The sequence below is a fragment of the Ovis canadensis genome, chromosome 3, assembly GCF_042477335.2.
Source record: "Ovis canadensis isolate MfBH-ARS-UI-01 breed Bighorn chromosome 3, ARS-UI_OviCan_v2, whole genome shotgun sequence".
In the NCBI taxonomy this organism is placed as follows: domain Eukaryota; kingdom Metazoa; phylum Chordata; class Mammalia; order Artiodactyla; family Bovidae; genus Ovis; species Ovis canadensis.
The window spans coordinates 13636561-13661522 of NC_091247.1; the positions used below are offsets into that span (position 1 = coordinate 13636561).

The following is a 24962-nucleotide window of genomic DNA, read 5'->3' on the forward strand; positions in this document are numbered from 1 at the left end:
AGTCCGTGGGGTCGCAAAGAGTCGGACAAGACTAAGCGCCTTTCACTTTCACTTCCCTCATAGCGATACGACCCTGATTTTATTTCTCCGAGTTTGCGTTTCTCCAGCATACGGGATTAGAAAAAAAAAAAAAAAAAACCTATTCCCACAGGACTGTTCTGAAAATTAAATATTCCTGCCAGTTAGCAGGCTACTAAACAGCTGCTACTATTTAGCAGCCCGGCTGCTATTTAGTAAGCCCGGCTCTCATTCTGAAGGTCCCTAGGTGATGAAATGAGCCCCGCCCCCAACCCGTGAGACTCGCTCGGATCGACAGGTTCCGCCCTGAGCCGTAAAGGTCAAGCCGGATTTTAATGGAACGCATCGGGGACGGTGTTTAGGCCCCCTTAATGTATCCCAGAGGTCCCTGAAGAGAGGTCTCCGGGACCCGGACCCCGCGCCCGCCTCCAGGCTGTGCTGAGGCCACTCACCAACTAGCGCCCAGGTTACTAGGAAAAGACTCGCGCGACCACGGCGACGGCGGCGGCGGCGGCGCGGGCGTCGTGACGTCACGGGGCGGGACGGCGGCGCGGGCGTAGTGCGTCACGGGCGGCCTGGCAGCTTGCGGCGTTGAGGTGTATACGCCTTGAGAGGGCCGTCGGGCCGCTGAGTCGGGACCTGATTCGGGGGCATGAACAGAGGGGACGACGCCGAGATCGCGAGGTGAGTCTGGCCGGTTCAAGCCCCTGGCACGTAAGCGCCAGCCACGCGAGGGGTTCCCTAGAGGAGGCTGCCGTAACGAGACTGCTTCTCAGGCCCCGCCCCGGATTGTCCCGCCGCTGGCCCGGAAATAACAAGCCGAGTAATGACCCATCGCATCTGGGAATTTCGGGCGAGGGATCGGGAAGCCGGGATTCCAGGCTTGACCCCACCGTTACCGTTAGCTTTTTAGGAACAAGCGCCTTTGCTTCTCTGCTCTTCAGTTTCCCCAGATGACTGTTCGTCGCTTCCAGGATAGTTGTAGGTCAGCGTGGTGCGGAGAGGGGGCGGGGGACGAGGGGAGGTAGATGGAAAAGCGTTTTGTGAACTCTTAATATAAGAGGTTGTCGCCATTGCAGACCCAAAGGATTTTGATTGTCGTATGCCATTCTGATCGCTTACCATACTTTACCGTTCCTAGGAAAGTCCTGTGCTGAGCTATCATGCATGTTGTCGTATTTAAGCCTCATAACAACTCTTAAAAGATAGGGATAATCATGCCCCTTGTAGGAAGAAAGAAGAATCTGAGGCTCCGAGTGGGGAAGTGGCTTGCTTCATTCATTCATTGGGTGACTACTGAGCACCAGCCAGGAGACAGGCAGTGTGCTGAGTGCCGGAGATGGAATCCTCAAAATGGGCAAGGCCCTGCCCTCTAGTAGCTTACATTCTAGTGAGGGAAGGGAAAAGTGAAACAGTACATGACACATTTAACTGGTATTATATGGAAAGAAAAAGGTAGCTATCATAGAGACGAACAAGATGCCCTGCTCTATGAGGGAAAACTTTTCTAAGGAGGGGGACATTTAAGGGGTGATCATGACTTACTAAAGTCACAGAATAACTGGGTGCAAAAGCCAGGATTTGAGTGCCTATCTTTTGGTCCTATATCCTGCACTCTTCCCACAAAAAATGGTTGCCTGGTGTGATATTAACCCCCGTTGGTATTGTTCCTGTTTTTAGACATGAGAAAATCAAAAGGTTCTATTAGTCAAGTTTCATCTCAGATGTCATCTCCCACAGACGTCTTCCTTTGCCCCTAATTCTAAAGTAGTCCATTCCTCCTTGTCATATCCCTCTGCTTAACTGTGTTTGGAGCACTTAGCACAAATTACATCTTGATTACTTATTTAGCTTTTGTCTTGTCCTGCTCCTCTTCCAAACATAAGCATCTAGAGGGCAGAGACTGCTTGTTCACTGCTCTGTCCCCAGTACAAGGCACCGCCTGGAAAATAGAGGCTCTGTAAAAATATTTTTTGAATGAATGATCTGTAAGAAAGTAAAAGAAAAGGAAAGCAGGGAGAAGACAGAATGTTTCTCCTCTCCAGTTTCCACACCTGGGATTCTATTCATGCCTGTTTTACCTTTCTCCCAGGAAGGAGCAAGAACTGTGGCATGTTCATTTCTGTGTTTTCATAGCCAAGGGGTTAGCAGTTAGTAGTTACTTGACAGACAGAACAGAACAGATTGAACACGAGAGTGAGAGAAGAAGAAAAGCACCCTCATGTAGGTGTATGTGTGTGCTAGTAAGTCATGTCCAGCTTTTTGCGACCCAGTGGACTGTCATGTCTGACTCTTTTGAGAGCCCATGGACTGTACCCCACCAGGCTCCTCTGTCGATGAAATTCTCCAGGCAAGAATACTGGAGCGGGTTGCCATTCCCTTCTCCAGGAGATCTTCCCGACTCTGGGATCAAACCCTTGGTCTCCCATATTACAGATGGATGGATTCTTTACCATCTGAGCCACCAGGGAACCCCTGTGTGGGTGTAGAGAGACACATTTAACAAACAATTACCTGAAGGTTACTATGGGCTTACTGTGTGTTAGCCTGTATAAGCTGTGCTGAGATAAATAAAAGTAATGGCAATGTTTGATATGTCAGCAGTTGTTATTAAGATACAGCACTGATCTCGGAGGCCCTCCTGGTTTTATATGACACATTTTCTGTACCAGGGAGTTCTAAAGTCTGGCAGAGCCTTCCATCTTCCCAGCCCTTTTATTTTTTTCTTTCTCTGCCATATTAAGCATTAATTAATGCTTGATCTTATGTCTGTGGTCTCATTTTTGGTCTTCTCAACAACTCTTAAGTTATGAGCAGGGCGAGGTGTACTATGTAGAGATGAGGATACTGAAGCTAAGAGAGAAGTGGCTTCCTATGGAAAAACCAAAAGTTGAAACCCGTCTTTCTGAGTTCAAGGTTCTTGCTCTTTCCGTTACTGTCTCCATCATAACCCTCATCCTCCTTTTGTGACTGTGCAATGAGACATTTCAGGAACTAAACCTAGTAATATTTAAGGTAAAATTAACTGAATGCTTCCCTAGGTGCCATGACTTGTTCTTAATGTTTTTGGTGTACCACCTCAGTGAATCGGCCCAGCTCTTGATTATCCCAGTTTTACAGATGAGGAAACTGAGGCACCAAGTGGTTAAGTAACTTGCCCAAGTTTGCAGAACTAGTAAATGGGGGGCTGGAATAACTAAGGAGAAAGTTAGTCTCTTCTTCCCAGTGTCTCCCAAAATATTAAACATTTTAAGAGCTAATTGATTACTTACTGTTGTTCTTCGTACCCATTCTCTTAAGTGTCATTAAGGCTCTCTTTCTGGTGGTTTCCAAGGTTTATTTTGGGTGACAGTTGTTGAACTGGTGTATCATGTAGCAACAGAGACTTTGGCCTCCTGCCCAGTCAGCCTCTGGCTTCAGAAGAGAAAAACTAGTTTCTGCACACAGAACCACACCCCTTTCATCTAAAATGGGAGCTTTTGCTCTCTGGCTGCTGGAGGAGCTGTCCCAAGGGAACTGGTGCTGGGGCCCTGGTTGTGGAATCACTGAGGGCTTTGAAGGGCTGCCCAGGACATGCCCTCCTTGAGTAAATGTTTGTTGAATTGAGTTCGAAGCATCTTGTTCACAAAGTGTTGCTCCTTTCCTGTCTGAATGTTCACGTTTCCTTTAGTATTTCATAGGGATTGATGGAAGCAGAAACCAAAACTCTTCCCCTGGAGAATGCATCCATCCTTTCAGAGGGCTCCCTACAGGAAGGGCACCGGTTATGGATTGGCAACTTGGACCCCAAAATCACAGAGTAAGTCTGATATCTTAACTCATCACCTACAGAATTGGGATGCTCCTGGTGATGATATTCAGAAGAATTTTCAAGGGCTGTTGCATATATTTTGACCCTGTTGGTTTTTTTTTAATTATCTTTAAAGGGAATGTGATGCTGTTTTAGCCTGTTATCTTGTCATTTTTCTAACATTTGGACGCTTCTACTGCAAAGGCACAAACTTGAATACCCTGTAAACCATATATTACTTCTTTTTCCTGCTTGCCTAAAAATGTTCTCTTAGTTTCAACTATTTTGAATCTTTGTACCGACTGACGAGGAAATTATATCCTAGAACCAGCCATGGGCATACTTTTGTTACCTCAAATGAACGAACAAGCAGAAGTGTCAGTATTTTCACAAAATAGCAGAGAGATACAACTTGACTCTTAATTCGTGTTCAGCAGCCATGGAACCAAGGAAATTCATAAGGGATCTTAGAAATACCCCAGTCCCTTTGGTGTTCATTCATTCATTCATTGAATGATTTGAATGCCCACTGTATGCCAAGTGCCATGCTAGGCATTTTTCAAAGTTTTTAAATCTGAGGAGCCATCTCTTGTTAAAGTACAGAACCTATATGTAGAAGAAAACCTCGAGAGCTACTCTGATTGAAGGGAGGACAAGGTGCTCCCCGTGCCTTTTGACAATAGCCACCCTTGCTTGGCGGAGAAGGCAATGGCACCCCACTCCACTACTCTTGCCTGGAAAATCCCATGGATGGAGGAGTCTGGTAGGCTGCAGTCCATGGAGTCGCTAAGAGTCAGACATGACTGAGTGACTTCACTTTCACTTTCTTACATTGGAGAAGGAAATGGCAACCTGCTCCAGTGTTCTTGCCTGGAGAATCCCAGGGACAGGGGAGCCTGGTGGGCTGCCGTCTGTGGGGTTGCACAGAGTCGGACACGACTGAAGTAACTTAGCAGCAGCAGCACCCATGCTTGGGCAGTCACTTACAGGGCTCCATGGATGACTCTTGAAAAACCTCTGATCTGTTCCATCTCTTTTATCAGCAGATGAAACTGAGGTCCAAGAAATGGAAGTGCCTTGCCCATGGTGACAAAACCGATTGAACTGTCTCAACTCCCCACTGTTTCCGTTGTAGATACTGTAGTGGAAAGGAGTCTCTAAGCAGAGAGAATTGAGAGATTTTTCCTTAAGTAGGGACTGGTGGTGGTTGATGGCAGGAGATCAAAGGGGAGTGGATTGAGCTGTACAGGGTCACCGCTTAAAGCAGGCATGGGGTATATCCTCAGTGCTGGAAGTAACTTCCTTGGGGATGGTGTTTAAAACATAGGGAGAAGAGACAAGGGAATCTGCTTGTCTGAGGGTCAGAGGAGGTGTATAAAAGGGTTGGGATTATAAGAGAGGAAAGAGATGTAAACTGATACATAAGGATCATGACAGTGTTCGGTTTCTTAAACCTGCTCAAGCTCAAAGTGGCTCAGTGTAGGTGTTGTTGGTCCCTCTAGGAAATGCGGTATTTACGATGTGTTGCCCCTAATTATGGTGCCTTGGTCACCAGGGCCCTTCAGTATAGACTGCAGTTGTTTTGGCTCTCTTTATGGCTTGCGGCCTTGAGGATGAATGTGTGAACCTGCCCAAGCTCTCAGTTAATGAGGAAATTAAACAGAGAAGCCGTTTCCATCATCTAAAACGCAAGCTGTGAGAGGATGCTCCCAAGAGTGGTTTCCATTCCCACCTCTGCTTGTCTGAATGGAAATCTGGAGCGTGGAAACAATGTCCATTGTTTTGGCTGCGATTCCCTGTAATGATACTCTTGTTCTAATTGTATCCTGCTGCTTGTCAGGAAGGTTCAAATGGGCAACTGCCACCTCACTTTATGTCATAAGTGGGAGTATATGAGCGTTTTCTTTAGTTGGAGCATGAACAGGAACACTGCATCAAAAACTCTTCCCCTGATATCTCTGTTCTTTTTATATCCATTACTCAAGATATCAAGGACCAGACAACAAATCAGGGCCTTGCTGGCTCCTCCTGTGGGTTCCTACCTCTGTATCACCAGAGATCATTTCTACTGTCTTTCATCTGTGGATTCCTTATCTTAAAACATTTTCTCAATTAAACAAACTGATCTATTATAATGTCTTCTTAAAGATATAACTACCAGTCGTAACTTACCAAATGCTTAGTGTGGCTTCATTTGGTATACTTAATTACAGCAAAGAAACCTAACATTGTAGTAAGGTAGGTCTTATCTTATAGAAATACATGATCTTCTTAGAAGTACATAAACTTCCAGATCCTGTTCCTTTCAAGGTGGGTGATGATGGACCTAGCCTAATTATTAAAGTACAGTTCAATTCAGTCGCTCAGTCGTGTCCGACTCTTTGTGACCCCATGAATGGCAGCACGCCAGGCCTCCCTGTCCTTCACCAACTCCCGGAGTTCACTCAGACTCAGGTCCATCGAGTCAGTGATGCCATCTGGCCATCTCATCCTCAGTCATCCCCTTCTCCTCCTCCCCCCAATCCCTCCCAGCATCAGAGTCTTTTCCAATGAGTCAACTCTTCGCATGAGGTGGCCAAAGTACTGGAATTTCAGCTTTAGCATCAGTCCTTCCAAAGAAATCCCAGGGTTGATCTCCTTCAGAATGGACTGGTTGGATTTCCTTGCAGTCCAAGGGACTCTCAAGAGTCTTCTCCAACACCACAGTTCAAAAGCATCAATTCTTCGGCACTCAGCCTTCATAGTCCAACTCTCACATCCATACGTGACCACAGGAAAAACCATAGCCTTGACTGGCTGGACCTTAGTCGGCAAAGTAATGTCTCTGCTTTTAAATATATTATCTAGATTGGTCATGACTTTTCTTCCAAGGAGTAAGCGTCTTTTAATTTCATAGCTGCAATCACCATCTGCAGTGAATTTGGAGCCCAAAAAAATAAAGTCTGACACTGTTTCCACTGTTTCCCCATCTATTTCCCATGAAGTGATGGGACCGGATGCCATGATCTTCGTTTTCTGAATGTTGAGCTTTAAGCCAACTTTTTCACTCTCCTCTTTCACTTTCATCAAGAGGCTTTTTAGTTCCTCTTCACTTTCTGCCATAAGGGTGGTGTTATCTGCATATCTGAGGTGACTGATATTTCTTCCGGCAATCTTGATTCCAGCTTGTGTTTCTTCCAGCCCAGTGTTTCTCATGATGTACTCTGCATATAAGTTAAATAAGCAGGGTGACAATATACAGCCTTGTCGTACTCCTTTTCCTATTAAAGTACAATCATTCTCAAACTTTGAAGAATGTTGAAACTTGTGTGAGCATGTGGTACCCAGCTTATAGTTCAGTCTCAGAAAATATTATTTGAACCCAAATCTCTAAAAGTTCTGATGTCATGCTATACAATTTTTCAGAGCAGCCTCCAGTTTTTGTAGTTAATTGGACACCACCACAGATCTCTCCTAGTTCGTGCTATTTCCCTCTTGACAGACCCTTCTTATCTCTCTGTCCTACACAAGTCCCTACTCTGTCCCATCCCTCTTCCTGTTATCGTATACACTGATTAAATGTCCCTCCTACACAGATGTTCTCTCACTTCTTGTTAGAAGACAAGTGATGGTATATATTTACCATCATGAGTGGTTGGCAGTTAAAGCAAAGAACCTTTTCTACTCAAGTTTTTCAAAGTTTGCTGCTGCTGCTAAGTTGCTTCAGTCGTGTCTGACTCTGTGCGACCACGTAGACGGCAGCCCACCAGGCTCCCCCATCCCTTGGATTCTCCAGGCAAGAACACTGAAGTGGGTTGCCATTTCCTTTTCCAATGCATGAAAGTGAAAATAATTCTGTTCATCCTACATGTGTGTGCCCAGTTTTAATCCGAGTCCTGTTCAAATTACAGTAGGATGTCCATCAACCTGTTCTCAATAGAATGTGCATTGCTGACTGACTGTGAGCACTCTGATACTCTGTTTACACTGTAGCCTCAATACAGACCCCTTTAGGACTATGTTCCATGCCAGCAGTGTCTGTGTAACGATCTGGACTTAAGGGAATGATGACATACTCTTAGTTTTGGAAATAGCAGGTTGCATGCCTCTGTTCATTCCACTCCATTCTGATTCCTCTCAACTATACTATGTCTGATATTTCTTAACCTGTAAAGTAAGACTGTTCAACTGAATGTCTTCCAGCTCTACTATGTCATTAATGTCTCTTACTTAAGCTTGTAGAAATCTTGTGATGCAAGTGGAACAGATAAATGTTTCCCTGTTTTGTAAGTAAAGAAAGGTTAAGAGTTGACTCAGTTCACTAAAGTAGTTAATGATAGAACTAATTTCCCACCGCCTAATTTAGTGACCTTTACACAAATAGTTTAACAGTCCGCATAATTGGACAGTTGTAACCAAAAGCATCCTAGTCTAAGTTTTTCAGTGTAAGGACTTCTTTTAAATGTTACGGGGCACAATCTTAACTGTAAAGGAAAAATAACAACTTTAAACATCACTACTAGTGCCTTCAGTAGAGAAGCTGAACAAGTTACTGTCTTTAGACATTATCTGTTTTCCATACCACGGTTTCTTCTGAAAGGGTTAATGCTGCTTTCTTTTTCAAATACCAAATGTACTGTATAGAAAGCCAAATTAATAGCCACTGCATTATGCATAAGAAGTATGAAAGAACAAAGTCAGCTGAAATTGTAAAAGAAAGGACATTCCTGATGGAAGGTGAATCATAACTAAAAGAATACCAGTACTGGGTGAGTAGAACATCAGGAAGACCTTTTTGACTAAGACCTTTTGTTAGTCACTCAAGTCATATCCAGCTCTTTGCAACCCCATAGACTATAGCCTGCCAGGCTCCTCTGACCGTGGAAATCTCCAGGCAAAAATACTGGAGTGGGTAGCCAACCATTCTCTTCTCCAGGGGATCTTCCCAACCCAGGGATTGAACCCGGGTCTCCTGCATTGCAGGCATTTTCTTTACCATCTGAGCCACTAGTGAAAGGGGGATTTTAATACTAAATGATAATGAAAATACTAGTTGGAGAGAGAGAATGCCATCAGATTGAGATAGGATCTGTAAAATTTATTCAAAAAAGTTTGAATTTTACGCATCAATGGAAGAGACTCATGTGGGTGTTTGGCAGGAAACTGACATCGTGAAAGTGACGTTTTAGTAGGAAAATCAGACACCAGTGGTAGGATGAACAGGAGGGGCAAAGACAAAGATGCTGATTAGCTACAGACTTTCCATTAATATCACCCAGATAGAGACTGTGATCTTGGAGACCAATGGGTGGAGTCTGAGAGATGAGGGAAGTGACTAAAGAGGAGCCAAGAAGAGCTGAAGACGATCACATTGTTTCTTGCCCGAGAAATGGAAAAGCATAATGTCCACATTGGCCAGTGGAATAGCTGGAGAGGGCATAGTATGTGGGGAGGAAGAGGTCAGCCTAGGGTATATTAAGTAAACTTAAAAGCAGAGGAGAGGCACCTGGGTGGAAATGTCCTTCTAATGCAGACTTTCAGAGCTAAATGCAAGGGATCATAAATTCGCGAGCGTGTAAGAACCATACTTCCCCCTGAACACAACCCTGATTCTCCCAGCTCTCTCCTTATATTCCCATGCTGCTGCTTATGCTGACCCATGTTTCTTCTTATGGTTTGGTTTGCATGAAACAGCCTTTACTATTTGCTTATTCAAATTGGAAACAAAGTAAGACCATTTAATAACATAGGGCATAGACTATAGAGACCCACCACATAGTAATTTCTATAAGTTCATCAGTTCAGTTCAGTTCAGTCGCTCACATGTCAGGCCTCCCTGTCCATCACCAACTCCCGGAGTTCACTCAGACTCACGTCCATCGAGTCCGTGATGCCATCCAGCCATCTCATCCTCTGTCGTCCCCTTCTCCTCCTGCCCCCAATCCCTCCCAGCATCAGAGTCTTTTCCAATGAGTCAACTCTTCGCATGAGGTGGCCAAAGTACTGGAGTTTCAGCTTCAGCATCATTCCTTCCAAAGAAATCCCAGGGCTGATCTCCTTCAGAATGGACTGGTTGGATTTCCTTGCAGTCCAAGGGACTCTGAAGAGTCTTCAACACCACAGTTCAAAAGCATCAATTCTTTGGCGCTCAGCCTTCTTCACAGTCCAACTCTCACGTGCATACATGACCACAGGAAAAACCATAGCCTTGACTAGCCGGACCTTAGTCAGCAAAGTAATGTCTCTGCTTTTGAATATACTATCTAGGTTGGTCATAACTTTTCTTCCAAGGAGTAAGCGTCTTAATTTCATGGCTGCAATCACCATCTGCAGTGATTTTGGAGCCCAAAAAATAAAGTCTGACACTGTTTCCCCTATAAGTTCATAGTTTTCTCTAAAACAAATTGGGCATTAAAATCAATCTTCAGTGTCATTTCGTTGACTTCCCGGTACCTACAGCATCGCATTAAATTCCCTCACTTAGCACAGGTCTTTCACAACCTGTCCCCCTGCCTGCCTGTCAGCCTCCTCTCTTACTATGTAAGAGCTCACACCCTCTGCTGATGGATTGGTCTTTTTTGCCATTGTTTCTTCGCACAGGGTATTCACTAACCACCACCTTCTCTGTGCAGTAGGTCCTCTTCATCTGTGTGCTCACATACATACCTCTGTGTGCAAGCTTCATTGTTTGACTACACATCTCTCTCCTCGAACCAGAATGTTGGGCCTTTGAAGACAGAGACCTAGCTGTGTTATCTGGATAGTTAGTCCAAGTACCTAGTACAGTTTTTGACACATTAGAGGTGTCTGTTCTAATCCAGTTCATACAGATGAATTCCCTCCGTGCCGTGAGGCAGGAAGGCCATTTTAAAAACCCATTTCAGACCACACTAATTGCGGTGCAGAAGTATCTGTGGGACTGGTGTACCAGTTCTTCAACTCCTGAGGCTGCAGGGCCCACATTTCATTAAGTGTAGCAGGGCTCTGATGAGCAACGGGCCCTCCTGTGCTCCGATAGCAGATGAAAGTGCTTGCAGATGTGAAAGCAAGAGTCTTCAGGCTTTTTTCACTATCAGAGCTTGCAGCCCCCATCTCCAGGAAGCAAAGTAGTAAACACTTCATTCCTTTTGTTTCGGTGTTCCGACAATTTCAAGAAATTATCAAACAAGAAAAGAAATCCCGGAGAAGTTGAAAGACACAGACCTAAGCAGATGTTCCTGGAATCTTAAGGTCGCTCTTCTCGGGCAGAATGCATTTGTTAGCTTTTCAAAGAATAATCTGTCAGAAGTTTTTTGGTTTTTTTTTTTCCCTGAGTAAATTAAAATTCATTTCCTAGGAAATGCCGATCACCTTACCTTCCTGCTATTAAGCAGAATGGAGCTAATGAAAAGATGGCTAGCCCACAGTGGCCTTAGGTTGTTTTAAAAAAATCAGGTTTGACCCACCATTCATGGCAACTGGTGCTGCGTTAAGGTTTGAATGGGTGTAATAGGTGGAAGATGCAGCTGTGAATGAAAAACCCAGAGAGATTCTTCCAGCCCATCTGTCTATGCATTTGAGAGACTTACTCTTGCCGTAAGCATGTTCAGAAAATCAAATAAAACCAGAAATTTGCACTTTAGGTGTCTCCCTTGCCCCTAAAGAATCACCTCACATATTCTCACTGGCAGCTGAGGTGTCGAGATGGAAATTAAGAATTTGGAAACTAGAGGGTTACGGTTCTTTTCTTTTTCAAAATAGGTCTAAACACCAGATTAATATCCACAATATGCCTTGGGATCCTTGCATCCTGTCCCAAAATAAGACCTGTATTATGTCTTCCCTGCTCCACTGTGTCAGGTACCTGATCCAGGATAACGGGCTTGCTTATTGGTGTGCATGAGTCTCAAATTTAGTGTAGCTTATGATCCATTTCATATCTTTCTGCCTCCCAAAGGAGATTCATACTCAAGAATAAAATCTTGATGAGTTTCTCCTAGAAAACAATGTGAATATAAATGCGGCTGTAACGACAGCTTTACTGACTCCCTGTGGGGTAGAATTCCCAGTAATAACAGATTTAGCATGTGGGCTGATACCTTTTTAGTATCACAGGGACAGCATTGTTTAGAGAAAGCCTTGACTCCATTTGAATAGCGCGGAGGATGCCAGGAGGAAGGCCAAAGGAAAAGGAAATGGGAGAGCGGTTGGTTTGTCTCACCCTCACATCAGATGACAGGAAGTCGGGATTGAGATTGGCCACAGCAACCTGTTAAGGCCACATCTGTTTGAATAACTTAAAAGCTCTATAGAAACCAAATAAGTTTTAGGGAAAGGAATCCAAGAAGAGGGTGAGGGGCAGAGTGGCAGTCGAGAGCTTGGGGTGTACCTCCTGCCAGGAGTAAATGTCTTTCTTACCCATATATATTCTCTATTCGACCACACATGAATTGTGTTAAAGTAGCAGAGGTTGGGGAGTTACCCACAGTGGGATGATCTATAGGACCAGCCAGATTCCGGGCCTTCCCGGAGCTGGTAGCTCAGCTGGTAAAGAATCTGCCTGCAATGCAGGAGAACCCAGTTCAATTCCTGGGTCGGGAAGATCCCGTAGAGAAGGGATAGGCAACCCACTCCAGTATTCTTGGGCTTTCCTGGTAGCTCAGACAGTAAAGAATCTGCCTGCCATGTGGAAGACCTGGGTTAGGAAGATCCCCTGGAGGAGGGCATGGCAACCCACTCCAGTATTCTGGCCTGGAGAATCCCTGTGGACAGAGAAAAATGGCGGGCTACAGTCCATGGTGTCACAAAGAATAGGACATAACTGAGCGACTAAGCACAGATATCCCTGCTCATGTGAGACCGGCCTCCATCATGTTGCAGTTCCACACGGTCCTGTCGTTCAGTTGCATTAGGGGTGGAAACTCTTGGCCTCCATCATGTTGTGGTTCTACATGGTCCTTTCATTGAGTCGCGTCAGGGATAGAGACTCTCAAGCACTTACGGAAGTGCCACTTGCTGTGGTTTGGCTTTTGGCAGAGTTTGTCTCAAGTGCAAGTAGGAACTCATGATTTACTGTGAGATCCAAAGGGGAAGTCTTCCGGAATTGTTTTCTTGTTTGTGTGAATGTGTAAGTGTTACTTTGTTTATTTTTGAGGTAGGGTTGGCTTTGGGAGTGTGGGTGTGTGTTTCTGATGGAGTTACAGTTATTCACAAATACTGTGTCATTGCCAAGAAATTAAAAATAAATAAATCGACACTATTTTTGAACTTTTCTCCTAAAAAAGAAAAACAAATGGTGCTTGTGGGCCAGACAGCTGTTTGTTAGGTGTGGTGGGTTTTTTTGTTTGTTTGTTTGGTATTTTTGTGCTGGACAGATGCAGAGCCATGGCAGTTCTAGTTCCCATTCCAAATACAGGCAAACAACTCTGGTTGCCAGATAAACTAACGGTGCAGTTTGGAGGAGAGCTGGCAAGGCAGGGGAGAGGGGTGTGAGGTTTTTGTCCCTGGGGTGAATTATCTCCTGCTTTTATCTCGCGCTCCGGCTGAGTGGCCAGCCAGACCCCCAGAGCGTCTCAGGGGCTGTTCTTTCTCCACAGATACCACCTCCTCAGGCTGCTACAGAAGTTTGGCACGGTGAAGCAGTTCGACTTCCTCTTCCACAAGTCAGGTGCTCTGGAGGGACAGCCTCGAGGGTACTGTTTCGTCAACTTTGAAACAAAGCAGGTAGCTGAACTTCTCCCCCTTGCCCGGTGCTTAGCCTCTCGTAGTTAATCTTTGCAGCCCTCCTGACTGCTCGAATAGCAGTTCCTTGTGGGCAGGAGCCATGTCTGACTCGCCCTCATATGCTGGGCTCTGAGTCCTAAAGGAGACCCTCAGTCAGCAGCCGAGTTAGCGGCCAGCTTTCAGAGTCTGCCCTTGGCCGGCTGGAAGGCTGAGGCGGCTGACCTACTTTCCTGACCAGATGCTTTGGGGTGCCCGCACTAAGCACATGGATGTCCTCCTCCCTGTTCTCTTTTGTTTGGTTCTTTCGTGGCTGGCCAACAAAGCCGCCTTTTCTTTCAGAGTTTGGCCCCATGGTGCAGAAACCCTCCCTGTCTGTGGTGAGCCACCCACAAACTCTCTTTTATTTTGATTTCTTAAAAATGTATCCTCCTCCTCAATGTCTCTGAATAAATGTGGACAAGTTTGAATATACACAGAGAAAGAGAGCGCCAGCTTCAACCGTGGTGTGTCCACGGATCTACTATTAAAATGTAGTCCTGAGAGTGGACGTGTGTTGATAAAGGACTTGAATTTGAATGTTACTAAATATAGAGACACTGTTTATAGTTCTGTGACTTTATTAGTGATATGTGAGAATGTTGCCTAGTTTCTGTTTTATTAATGATAATTATATTCAGATATTTTTCCTATAAAAGTAATACTTGTTTCTTATAGATGAAATATAGATAAATTTCATATATCAGTCTAAAACCCAGAAATAATCAGTTTTCAACATTCAGTTATAGATTTTTCTAGTCTCTTCTGTCTTCACATTCACACACACATATACATAAAATGGCAAAAACACATGTGCACAATTTAAAAGAACACATACATGTACAACTCTTAACACACAAATAGGATCGTGTATCCTGTTTACCACTGAAAGTAAATTAAAATTTTTTCTGTTATCCGGTACATATCAAGATAACATAACATTCTGTATCATATTGTGGTTTCACTGGTATAGCTATAGATAGATGTAAAAATTTACTGATCTATAATACATTTTATTATTTGGACCTCAGTTTAAAAACTAATCAGCATCGTCTTTGATGACTGCATAATATTTTATTCTGTGAATATGTGATAAGTTACATATCTAACCTCCAAATGTGTAAGCAATGTGGTGAACATCTCTAGCTCTATATGAATATTTACTGTATTCATGGAAATGGAGTGGTTGTCAACAAAGGCCATGAATTTTTTCCTTAATATGACTGCCAAATTGCCTTCAAGAAATAACATGTCAGTATGTTCTGAGACTATCTGAGAATATCATTTGTCCTATCAGTGCTGGGGATTTCTTAAAACTTTCCTCTAATTTTTGCAAATGTGATAGGCAATACACGATACATTATTGTTCTAATTATTCAAGGCTTTTTTTTTTTGAGGGAACTATGCTCTACATAGTTCATATTTTAAAATACTTAATTCTTTCCTGATGATAGTGTGTGTTGAGGATTTTTACATGACCACTAAAATCATTGGTCATGTTGAAGATAGATGTTGGTTTAAAAACACTAAACTGGAAGTTACAGAGATTATTTCTAGCTCTTTTATTTGTTAACTTTGGGCAAGTCTAATTATTTTGACCTCAGTTTTAATCTAAAAATGGAAATTAAAAATACACACCCTCCTTACCTTTTAGGAAGTTGAGAGAGTAGGTGAGGGTTCATAGGAAAGCATATTTGGCATTTAATAATACTGTTGGATACATGAATTTTGGAACAAGTTAGAAAGATAGGAAATTATTTTTAAAACTATTTATCACTTGCTGGCGTCTTATGACTATTGATGCTACAGAATTAATAGTGTCATATAAATTCTAGCTCACTAAGTGAAACTTCAAAGAAGAATAAAATATCTCCTCTGTCCCTCTAACACTGCGTGCCATAGTGAGGCACAGATGCCAGTGAGTATCCACAGTGGGTACTGAGATATCTGTTGAATATCATACTGGCAAGACCCAGAGGAATAAGAATCACTGGTAAAACCAGACTAGAATGTCTTATGCTGAGGCCTCGGACTCCCCTTGTTCCTCTTCCTGTTCCTTAACAGGCTCTTCACTCCCAGTAAATGTGGGTAACACTTGGCCGAATGCCTCCTGGATACAAATGGAGCAGAGGAGGCTTGGCAGGATGGAAAAGTACAGCCAGGCTTCCTGGGAATGTCCTCGAGTGCCTATTATCCAGCCTCAGGAATTCCTTTCAACCTCGTTGCTCCCGTATCTGATGGGGAACAGGTCAGGGAACTTCTGGCTCTGAAAGCCAGGTGCAGAGATTGGCTCACACAGATACCTTGCTCATAGCCTCTTTGACTCACTTCTGCTTTTTCCGGCCTGGTTTCCTTCACTCCCATATCCTTTGAAGCCCTGTAGCTTCACTGTAGCTCACTTTGGATTCAGAGTGTATCGGCCCTGGTCCAGGCTATAGTGTCAGAGTCCCCAGGAGGAGTCCACTTTCTTGACGTAGTAGGTGTTACTCTAACTTACAGAACTGTGTAGAAAGATACCACCCAGTAGGAGCAACACCGTTAGCTGACGTTGGTTGAGGGCACACCACGTGGTCCATTCTTTACATGTGCTCTTCTCCTCCTCTGACCACTTCGGAACAAGCAGTATCCATATTTTGTAGGCGAAAAAGCTAATATCCAGAGAGATGAAATGACCTGTTAAATATTATACTGCCAGTAAGTGGCAGAGGCAAGATTTAAATTTTTGTTTGAGTTTACAAAAAGTCTCAGACCCTTTTTATTATTCTGCCTTTTTTTTTTCCACTTATGAATCCTTTGCCACTTGTTTACCAAAACAGTAAGAAATTCAGCCATCAAAGCTAGTGAGACATTTGAGTCTTCTACTGACGTTAATCCCTTTCCTGAACAGGAAGCAGAACAGGCCATCCAGTGTCTCAACGGCAAGCTGGCCCTGTCTAAGAAGCTGGTGGTGCGCTGGGCACACGCTCAAGTAAAGGTGAGTCTAACAGGCTAGAAAGACTGCATCAGCTTGTCCTAAATGAGTCTTGGAAAAGACAGTTGTCCACGCGCCCATTTGCATCCCAGCCTCTGCACATCTGGAACAACCACACGCTGGTCTCCTTGTATTCACCATGTGTGTTGCCAGATTTTTCTTTTGAGAAACATCTCAGGAGGGATTAAGTTCCTTCGCCGTTTCCCTCCACATACCCACAGATTCTGTTTTCGATTGATTTTTCCATGTGACTGATGTGTCTACTCCTCTATCATTTTTTTTTTTTGGTAGGGGTTCTTTAGGGGAAAAAAATGTATTTATTTTTTAAATTAGTTGCTTTAGGCATTATTAGACTCTTCCCAGCCTCTCAGTTCTGTGGCAAGTTTGAATTGTTTATTCTAAATACTTGAGAAATGGGTAGTTTGTAAGAGTGCTTAAAGCACTGGCATTTCCTTACTCGAGAGATTTTGAGTTATTTGTGGGATTTGCAATGCCTGTATTGACTCCAAGGCCCAAGCAGTGGTGAACTGCTGTGTTTATCTCCTAGTTATTCTCTTGGGAAAATGTGCTGGAAAAGCTACAACCATTAAAAAAGAAAAAAGAAGAAAAGAATGGTATTCTGTTTCAGCCAGCACAGGTTAAGTATGCGTTTACACTGGAGCAATCCACAAAGTTGATTCTCTTCTTCCTGCACTGTGGTCTTAACAGACCTGCTTACAAAGGTTGGTGACAACCAGATTTGGAGCCTCAGTCTTTATAAATGACCGTAATGTTTGATCAGAGACTCCACCCAGCAAGCTCCCCAGAAAAGTCCCCAAAATAAAGACATTTGAGTTCAGTGTCGAAGCTCAAAAACAGATCGCAGATAATTTGGATCTTTATGAGTATTTCAGGATTTCAGGTAATCACAGAGCCTTCTCAATTTCCAGGAGCCATCACCATAAAAATAGAAACAACAAGGAGAATTTCTAAATGCTTTTTTATTCAAAAGAAAATCAAGTCTCATTTGCCAGACTGGCTATCATCTTCTCATCCTGCATCTCACTAAAAAGATCTGCAGGAGAAATAAGTCATGCTTCGTTCTTTCTTTTGAGAATCTCTGTGCCCTACATGTCTTTTTGACCAGAGACTCCTCATTGCTCTTTAACATTGTATTTACCTTTTAAAAGAAGTACATAATTATCTGGCATCAAATAAACTGTACTTTCCTGGAGAATGTTTTCTGTATCAGTGGCTGAAAGCCATTACTAGTTCTCTTCTCCACATAAACCTGTGAAGAGTTGAATGTTATGGTTGTTACTTTGCAGCAATCAAGCAAACTTTAAAATGCTTGGAATAAAGTGAAATAACTATTGGAGGAAGTGATATGTGTCAGAATCAGAATGTGAGAGGGCATTCCTGCTGTGTAGCTGTACCAAGGTTGAAATTCTTTCTCCACCAAATAAGGAGGATTAATGTGTAGATGGGAAGCCTCATCTAAATTTCTTTTTCTACATTTATAACCTTTATGCTAAAGCTGGACTTCTGCATTAATTCTGAACACAAAGCAGACCTAAGATTGTCTAGAAATAATCTAACAATGGGCTTCCCCGGTGGCTCAGTGGTAAAGAATCTACCTGCCAATGCGGAAGACTCGGATTTGATTCCCTGGGTCGGGAAGACCCCCTGGAGGAGGAAATGGCAATCCTCTCCAGAATTTTTGCCTGGGGACAACCCATGGACAGAGGAGCATGGTAGGCTACAGTCTCCATGTGGTCGCAAAGCGTCAGACATGACTGAGAGACTGAACACACATATTGTCTAAGGATACACTGGTGAGATTAGGGTTTCTGAACACATGCATTACAGTAAAGGGCTGGTTTCTGCCTGGGTGGGGTAATTTGCCTTTTTTCTTACTTTCAGAGATACGATCACAACAAGAATGATAAGATCCTTCCAATTAGTCTTGAGCCGTCCTCAAGCACTGAGCCTGCGCAATCTAACCTAAGGTAAGAAGGTGTCCTGTAGGAAGACAAAAGTATTGCAAGAGCTGGAGCCATTTCTTCATTCTGGCACTAGAAACCCTTCAGACCCTTTAGAGTGGAGTCTACTAACTTTTGCCATGCTGAGAGATGTGTCCAGTTAGTCTCCAGAATATATACATGTCACCTCCCTCCATACCCCCAAGAGTGTGTACCAGCTATTTATACAGTTCATACACACAGAAGAGGCTGGGTATACCTACCACATACCAGCTATTATACTTGGCACTGGGAACACAGAGGTAAATCAGATACAGTCCTTGCTATAAAACAAGCATTTTAATAAGGCCTGATTATCTTCAACGTTTGTCATTATACCCTAATTCCTCCCCAACTATGAGTTCCTTTATACAGAATTTGGGTTTACAGCACTTTAATTTTATCTACCATTTCAGCAAATGTAACAGTTTTGGTTCCAGTATGTACAAATTGTCAGTTACTTCCTTGGAGTTAATTCAAAACAGAAGGAGTTGAGGGTTGAATAAAGAAAGGGGAAGTTTAGGGTGAGCAGAAGTAGAGGGGTTGTCTTTGCACCATAGCCTAGGGAGAAATGTTAATTAACAAGAACAAAAGCTGAGATTTATGGAGCTTACTATGAAGCAGGCTCTGTGCTAAACACTTTACATGCTGTATGTCACTGAAGTATAAAAATTCTGGTGAAAGTACTTTGTATTCATTTTATAAAAGAAGAAACTGAAGTTTAGGGAGGTATCTTGGCCAATATCACGCAGGTCGAAAATAGCAGAGCACAGATTCAAAGCCAGGTTTACTGAGCTTGAGAATTCAGTCTTTCAGTTACTGCTTGCAAGAAGCTCCAGGCTGTCAGCGCAGGACTGCAGTTCTAACACCTGCTCCAAGAAAGGGCAAGACATGTGAAAGAGCACCAGCCTCTCATGCGTCCCAAATCAACACGTCATAGAGTCAGGAAAGTGATACCTGTTTGGACAGAGGGCTAGGGTTAAAAAAAAAACACGAAAACTTTTCTGTATATTATCTGCACCGAACAGAAGATATTTACAAGCATCACATTAAACTGCAAGGAGGGGTGATCCTGAAATGTTCCCAGAAGTAATAAAATTGATAGTTAATTTTATATTTACCAATTTGTCTAATGTCATTGATGTTTTCTTAATTTTGTGCTGCTTTATTTTGTACTCCCCCAATTTTTTTTTAATTAATAACTTCAATAAGTTCACTAGGAGCTTATTTCAGCTGTCCTGTTTTCCCCTTAAGATTAAACCTCCTCAGTCACTATGGTTTCATGGAGGTTTTCGTAAATCTAACTCCTCTTGGGAACAGACAACTGCATTGATGCTTGGTGATCTCCATGGTACTGTGAATGTGTCTTTCATTTCTTTCACTCTTTGTTCTTTTTACTAAATGATCTAGCCTGGTGTTTTCCATTTATCTTTTAATCCAGAGAACCTCAGCTTACGTGTTTTGATTAACATCTATACCTAATTAGAGAAGGTTGTTTTCCCTGGGTCTCATACAGAACGGATGGCTGGCTGTTAATTTTCCATTAATGGAAAAGGTGTGGAATGCATCTCAGTGAGACTTCAGAGTTCTTTTTTATGGCAACTAAGTTTTTTAATTTTACGTTGCCCTCATAAAATCTTGAGTATATGCAGATATATGCTTTTTGAGGATTTCTTCAAGGCTATGTATACATTCCCTCCCAAGTTTCTATCCCTGACTGTAGACTGTTGACAGTGTCAAAGTGGAAACTAAAGGAAGCCATAAGCCAAAAGATACTCTGGTTGAGTGTGTTGCATCCTGATCTAGGGATAGTGGTGTCCTTGATCAGAAGGAAATTCCTCACAGCTTCTGCAGTGTCTCCTCACCCCTTCTCTCTAATACATGGCTACTCAGCTCCCAGCCTAATGAAAAGGAAAAAGCAAGGGCTTTGATGATAAACTGGGCTTGAGTCCTGGCTCCACCGTCTGTTAGCTATGTGAACCTTGGGTGAATCACTACCCTTCTGCATTTGTTTATCTATAAAATGTGGTCCGTGTAGTCAAAGTTATGGTTTTTCCAGTAGTCATATGTGAGAGTTGGACCGTAAAGAAGGATGGGCACCAAAGAGTTGACATTTTTGAGCTGTGATGCTGGAGGAGTCTCTTGAGAGTCCCTTGGACTGCACAGAGATCAAACCAGTCAATCCTAAAGGAAATCAACCCTGAATATTCATTGCAAGGACTGATGCTGAAGCGGAAGCTCTAATACTTTGGCCACCTGATGTGAAGAACTGACTCATTGGAAAAGACCCTAATGCTGGGGAAAATTTGAGGGCAAGAGGAAAAGGGGGCAATAGAAGATGAGATGGTTGGATGGCATCACTGACTCAGTGGACATAAATTTGATCAAACCCAGGGAGATAGCGATGGATAGAGAAGTCTGGTGTGCTGAAGTTCGTGGGGTCTCAGAGAGCTGGACATGACTTGGCTACTGAACAACAACAAAAATGTGGTTGATAACCCTTGAAATATTATTGCAAGGATTAGAAAACAGTATAAGTAAAATGCTGGGCACACTTCCTGGCTCATTGTAAGTACTCTGTAAATGATAGCCTAAACACATTTGTCAGTAAAAAGGGACTTCGTAGAATTTCCGGGATGTTTTTTCCATTATTATTCAGTGATTCAGAAGGTGGTACTGTATAAGAAAGAGTTCATAGTATGGCTCTGGAGTCCAGCTGTATTCAAATCTCAGCTCTTCCACTTTACTAGCTATGGGCACTAACCTTTCTGTGCCTTTTTTTCTTTGTCTACAAAATGAAGAATATAACCTACATGAATTATTTCTTCCATTTTTTATTGTGGTAAATAATATAGCATTTACACATAATATGGCATTTACCATCTTAACCATTTTTAAGTGTACAGTTCAGTGGTATTAAGTACATTCATAAGGTACAACAATCACCACCGTCCATCTCCATAATTCTTTCTCTCTTGTAAAACTGAAGCTCTATACCCATTAAACAATCACTCCCCATTCCCACCTCCCCCAAGTCCCTGGCAACCATCATTCCACTTTCTGTCTCTGATTCTGACTGCTCTCTTAAGTACTTCATGTAAGTAGAATCATACAGTATTTGTCTTTTGTGCCTGGTTTGTTTCATTTAACATAGAGTCCTCCTGGTTCTTCCATGTTGGAGCATATGTGTATACCACATTTTGCTTATCCATTCTTACTTCAGTAGACACTTGGGTTGCTTCCACAGTTTCTCTGTTGTGAATAATGCTACCATGAGCATGGGAGTACACATCTCTCTCCCTCAGACTCTGCTTTCAATCCCTATACAAATCATCTTTGAGTACCTACTGTCTGCAGGTACTAAGGTGCTGAACAGTGTTGGTGTCTGAGGTTTAAGTGTAACAATATACAAAGTATTCCTAACAGTGTCTTACAGAAAAAGCTTAATAGATGTTTCACCCTTGATCTCTTTCCTAAAATAAGAACAATTATTTTTGTGGGGTTTTTTTTTTCCTCCCAAACAGAACTGTATTCCTTTTGTTGTTCTTATTTATTAATTTATTGGCTGCACCCGGCAGCTTGTGGGAAGTCCTGTTTTCTATGAAATGTTTGTGTTTGAGTGTCTCATTGCTTCTCTGATATGCCTGAGAGCCACAAAGAAGATGAAATACATAGGTATTCTCTGAATGTACGCAGGCCCACTCTGATGCTCTGCTGTCCTTTTTCCAGTGTCACTGCAAAGATCAAAGCCATCGAAGCAAAGCTGAAAATGATGGCAGAAAATCCTGATGCAGAATATCCAGCGGCGCCTGTTTATTCCTACTTCAAGCCACCAGATAAAAAAAGGACTACTCCTTATTCTCGAACAGCTTGGAAATCTCGAAGATGATGGTTATGAATGACTGCTCTCCACACCTGAGGCCCTCTGCCTTTGTACTTATAGCTGTGAGCAGTACTACCCGACAGAGCAGCCACATGTTAGCGTTTGGTAACATAACATTTTTGGATGTCCTCCTTATGGATGTTTCTTCCCTGAAGTATGTGTGGAATTGAGCATCATCCAGAATAAATAGGATTTTATCCAAAACTGTGACTTGAATGCTGGGATGCTCTAGTTGGCTCGTTTGTTTGGATTTGTAACTCCAGAAACATTATATAGTGTGCCAGAAAGAAAGGGAAACACAACGTTATCATTCACATCAGGAAACTTAATTTATTAAGAGCTGTCTTTTAAAAAAAAAAAAAAATTTTCTGTGCTCAGTTGTCTTTATGACATAAAGAAAAAGTAAGAAAACAAGGAGGGAAGTAAGAAATTTTGAATCATGCTCGAAACTGCTGTTCCAGAATTTTCTGTGGAAATCCCTCCAACTGGACTGAAAAGAAAAAGTTCTTGGCAAAAAGAGCTGGTTCTTTGAGCAAATGTTGTGGTAATCTGTTTAAGAATTATGCTTATTGTTTCAAAATCCCAATTAGGAAAACATGGTGTATATCTTTAAAAAGTGTTTGCGTCGACAAAACTAGACCGAAATTTAGCACTTTGTACCACAGCAGAAGTCCTGTTTGAAAATCCAATTTGTATTCTATCGTGATCATTTTTTTTAAAAATCTAAATATTCCTGCCTTCTATAATACCAAATGTCATTATTAGTGTGGGACTTTTAAAGTTTCATTTATTGCATGAGATTATTTTTAATAGCATGAGAATGTTCTGTTTGGAATTATATCATGATCAATCTAAATAGAAAAGCTGGTATCTTTGAAAACTTAAACATTGCTATATTGATTCTCTATCAAACTTACACCTTTATTAATAATTGCGTAGGGGTCTGAGTAGAAGAAATTGTCTTGTGTGGGGTGCGATGGGGACACACAGTGGACACGGAAAGTCAGCGGAGCAGACACTGCTCTGGCACCAAGATTGTAATGACCTCATGTTTTATGTGGTTTATAAAGGCTTGAAAGATTGCATGACTTTAAAACAATTCTTCATTTGTAGAACCTACTTCTCAGATATTTTTTGCCACTTTGAACATTTTGAATACAACAACAGAGGAAGAAAAACAACCGATCTGGGAGTCTGTTTCCATCAGCAGCGTTGGTTGGTCATTTTGGTGCCAGGTGGGCAGACTGTTTCACTGGGCAGCACCATTGCTTCTTTAGCATATAAATCATTTTGTTACTTCAAGGTGCCACTCTTAGCGATTACAGCTGTTTACTGTCATTGTTCCCAGCAAGAGGAGGCTCTCATTGTAGGAGCTTAAGTCTTCCTATGAGCAGAAATGAATTTAAGACACTTGAACCAAAACTTCAGCATAGTCAAGTGTTTTAATTCACAGAAGTGGTTCAGAGAAATTCCTATCACCTTTCCCAAGGTAAAACTTTCAGATATCTTTCAATGTTATTCTGCCTGCAAAACTCAAGAGCTCAGTGTTAGATGCAAGTAACTTTCCTTCTGTTTGGGGGATAGTTCAGGGAGGCGGGAGCCTTATCTCCCATTTTTCTGGTGACTTCTCTATAGAATTCACCATTTTACCCTTGAGGTCCTCTAAGAGTTATGGTGGAATAGGACTTAATGCAAAATAAATAGTCTTCTATTTTTAATAGGAACTTAGAAAATACTTAACTTTGGATTATCTAGAGTTGTTTTCTTTAGAAACCAGAGCTATTTATTTGTATTTAAAGCAATGTTTATTATTTGTACCGATTCTTACTCCTTTGTGTGAATAAATGCAAGACAGTGTCTGTGGTTGTGTCTTCTCTCGTCCATTTCCTGCACTAAAGACTGCAGCTCTCTAGGAGGCTTGTTCCTCCTTTGGCCATGGAGGTGTCCAGGCAAGATGCTGCTTCTAAGTGCCTTCTCTGATCCCAGAGGCAGGTCTCTGCACCCTTTCTGCTTGCCTCCTTCTGTTAGAGATGAGTAAAGAGACTAGCTGTTCTCACTGTACATCTAACTGTTCCCAAGAAAGTTGTTAATGGAAGGCCCCTGAAGTAGGAAAATGTGTTTGGTCCCTCTTTCAAAGTAGGGTTTCAGAAGAATAAAGGTATGTGTTATAAATATGCTGAAAGCAGTTTGGTTAAAGGTTTGTTAAATATGAGTGTTAACTTGGTAAACTCCTTGTTAGGAGGTTATCTGTACTTTAAAATTATTTGTGGGCTTACTGTTTTTCTAAAATTATGTCACAGTTTTGATTTTTACAAGAGTGAAGAATTGAGAGGCATATCTCCTTAATCTCGGCTCTTCTTTATCTCTAGCAAAATATAACCCTAACCAGTAGACCTTCTATAACTGGAATCTCAATATTAGGAGGAAAAAAATCACATGAAAGATTTTTCAAAGCATATCAAAAATCAACAGCAGCAGCTTTGTAAAACCAGATATTCTAGAACTGTTCCTTGTCTATTAAGGCATGTACAGATACTTTCTAAATCACCAAATATATCTACATTTTTAATACTACTGTATAAA

At 42.3% G+C, this 24962-nt stretch overlaps 2 protein-coding genes across 4 annotated transcripts in view; one reads left to right on the forward strand and one right to left on the reverse strand.

Annotated features, from left to right (window-relative positions):
* Positions 1–985, reverse strand: part of MRRF (mitochondrial ribosome recycling factor) — a 55056-nt gene extending 54071 nt beyond the window's left edge. Inside the window, exon 1 of one of the 2 annotated variants that reach the window (XM_069582551.1) lies at positions 471–985. The gene's annotated coding sequence lies outside the window, so the exon portion shown is untranslated. The remainder of the gene's footprint in view (positions 1–470) is intronic. The other variant, XM_069582550.1, reaches the window with a different exon arrangement.
* Positions 271–24238, forward strand: RBM18 (RNA binding motif protein 18). 2 transcript variants are annotated; one of them, XM_069582557.1, is made up of 6 exons: positions 271–702; positions 3689–3817; positions 13363–13489; positions 16413–16499; positions 18399–18484; positions 22226–24238. In XM_069582557.1, exons 2-6 carry the CDS (start codon positions 3705–3707, stop codon positions 22383–22385), a joined length of 573 nt encoding a protein of 190 aa, XP_069438658.1. In that variant the 5' UTR covers positions 271–702; positions 3689–3704; the 3' UTR covers positions 22386–24238. The 2 variants fall into 2 exon arrangements, with proteins under 2 accessions (XP_069438658.1, XP_069438659.1); XM_069582558.1 differs by lacking the exon at positions 271–702 and adding an exon at positions 793–1003.
* The last annotated feature ends 724 nt before the right edge of the window (positions 24239–24962 follow it).

Excerpts from the sequence above, each read along its gene's own strand:
- RBM18 (XM_069582557.1), top strand. The coding sequence starts at position 3,705 with ATGGAAGCAGAAACCAAAACTCTTCCCCTGGAGAATGCATCCATCCTT. Across the intron at positions 16,500-18,398 it reads GGGCACACGCTCAAGTAAAG|AGATACGATCACAACAAGAA; the intron begins GTGAGTCTAACA and ends TCTTACTTTCAG. Across the intron at positions 18,485-22,225 it reads CCTGCGCAATCTAACCTAAG|TGTCACTGCAAAGATCAAAG; the intron begins GTAAGAAGGTGT and ends TCCTTTTTCCAG.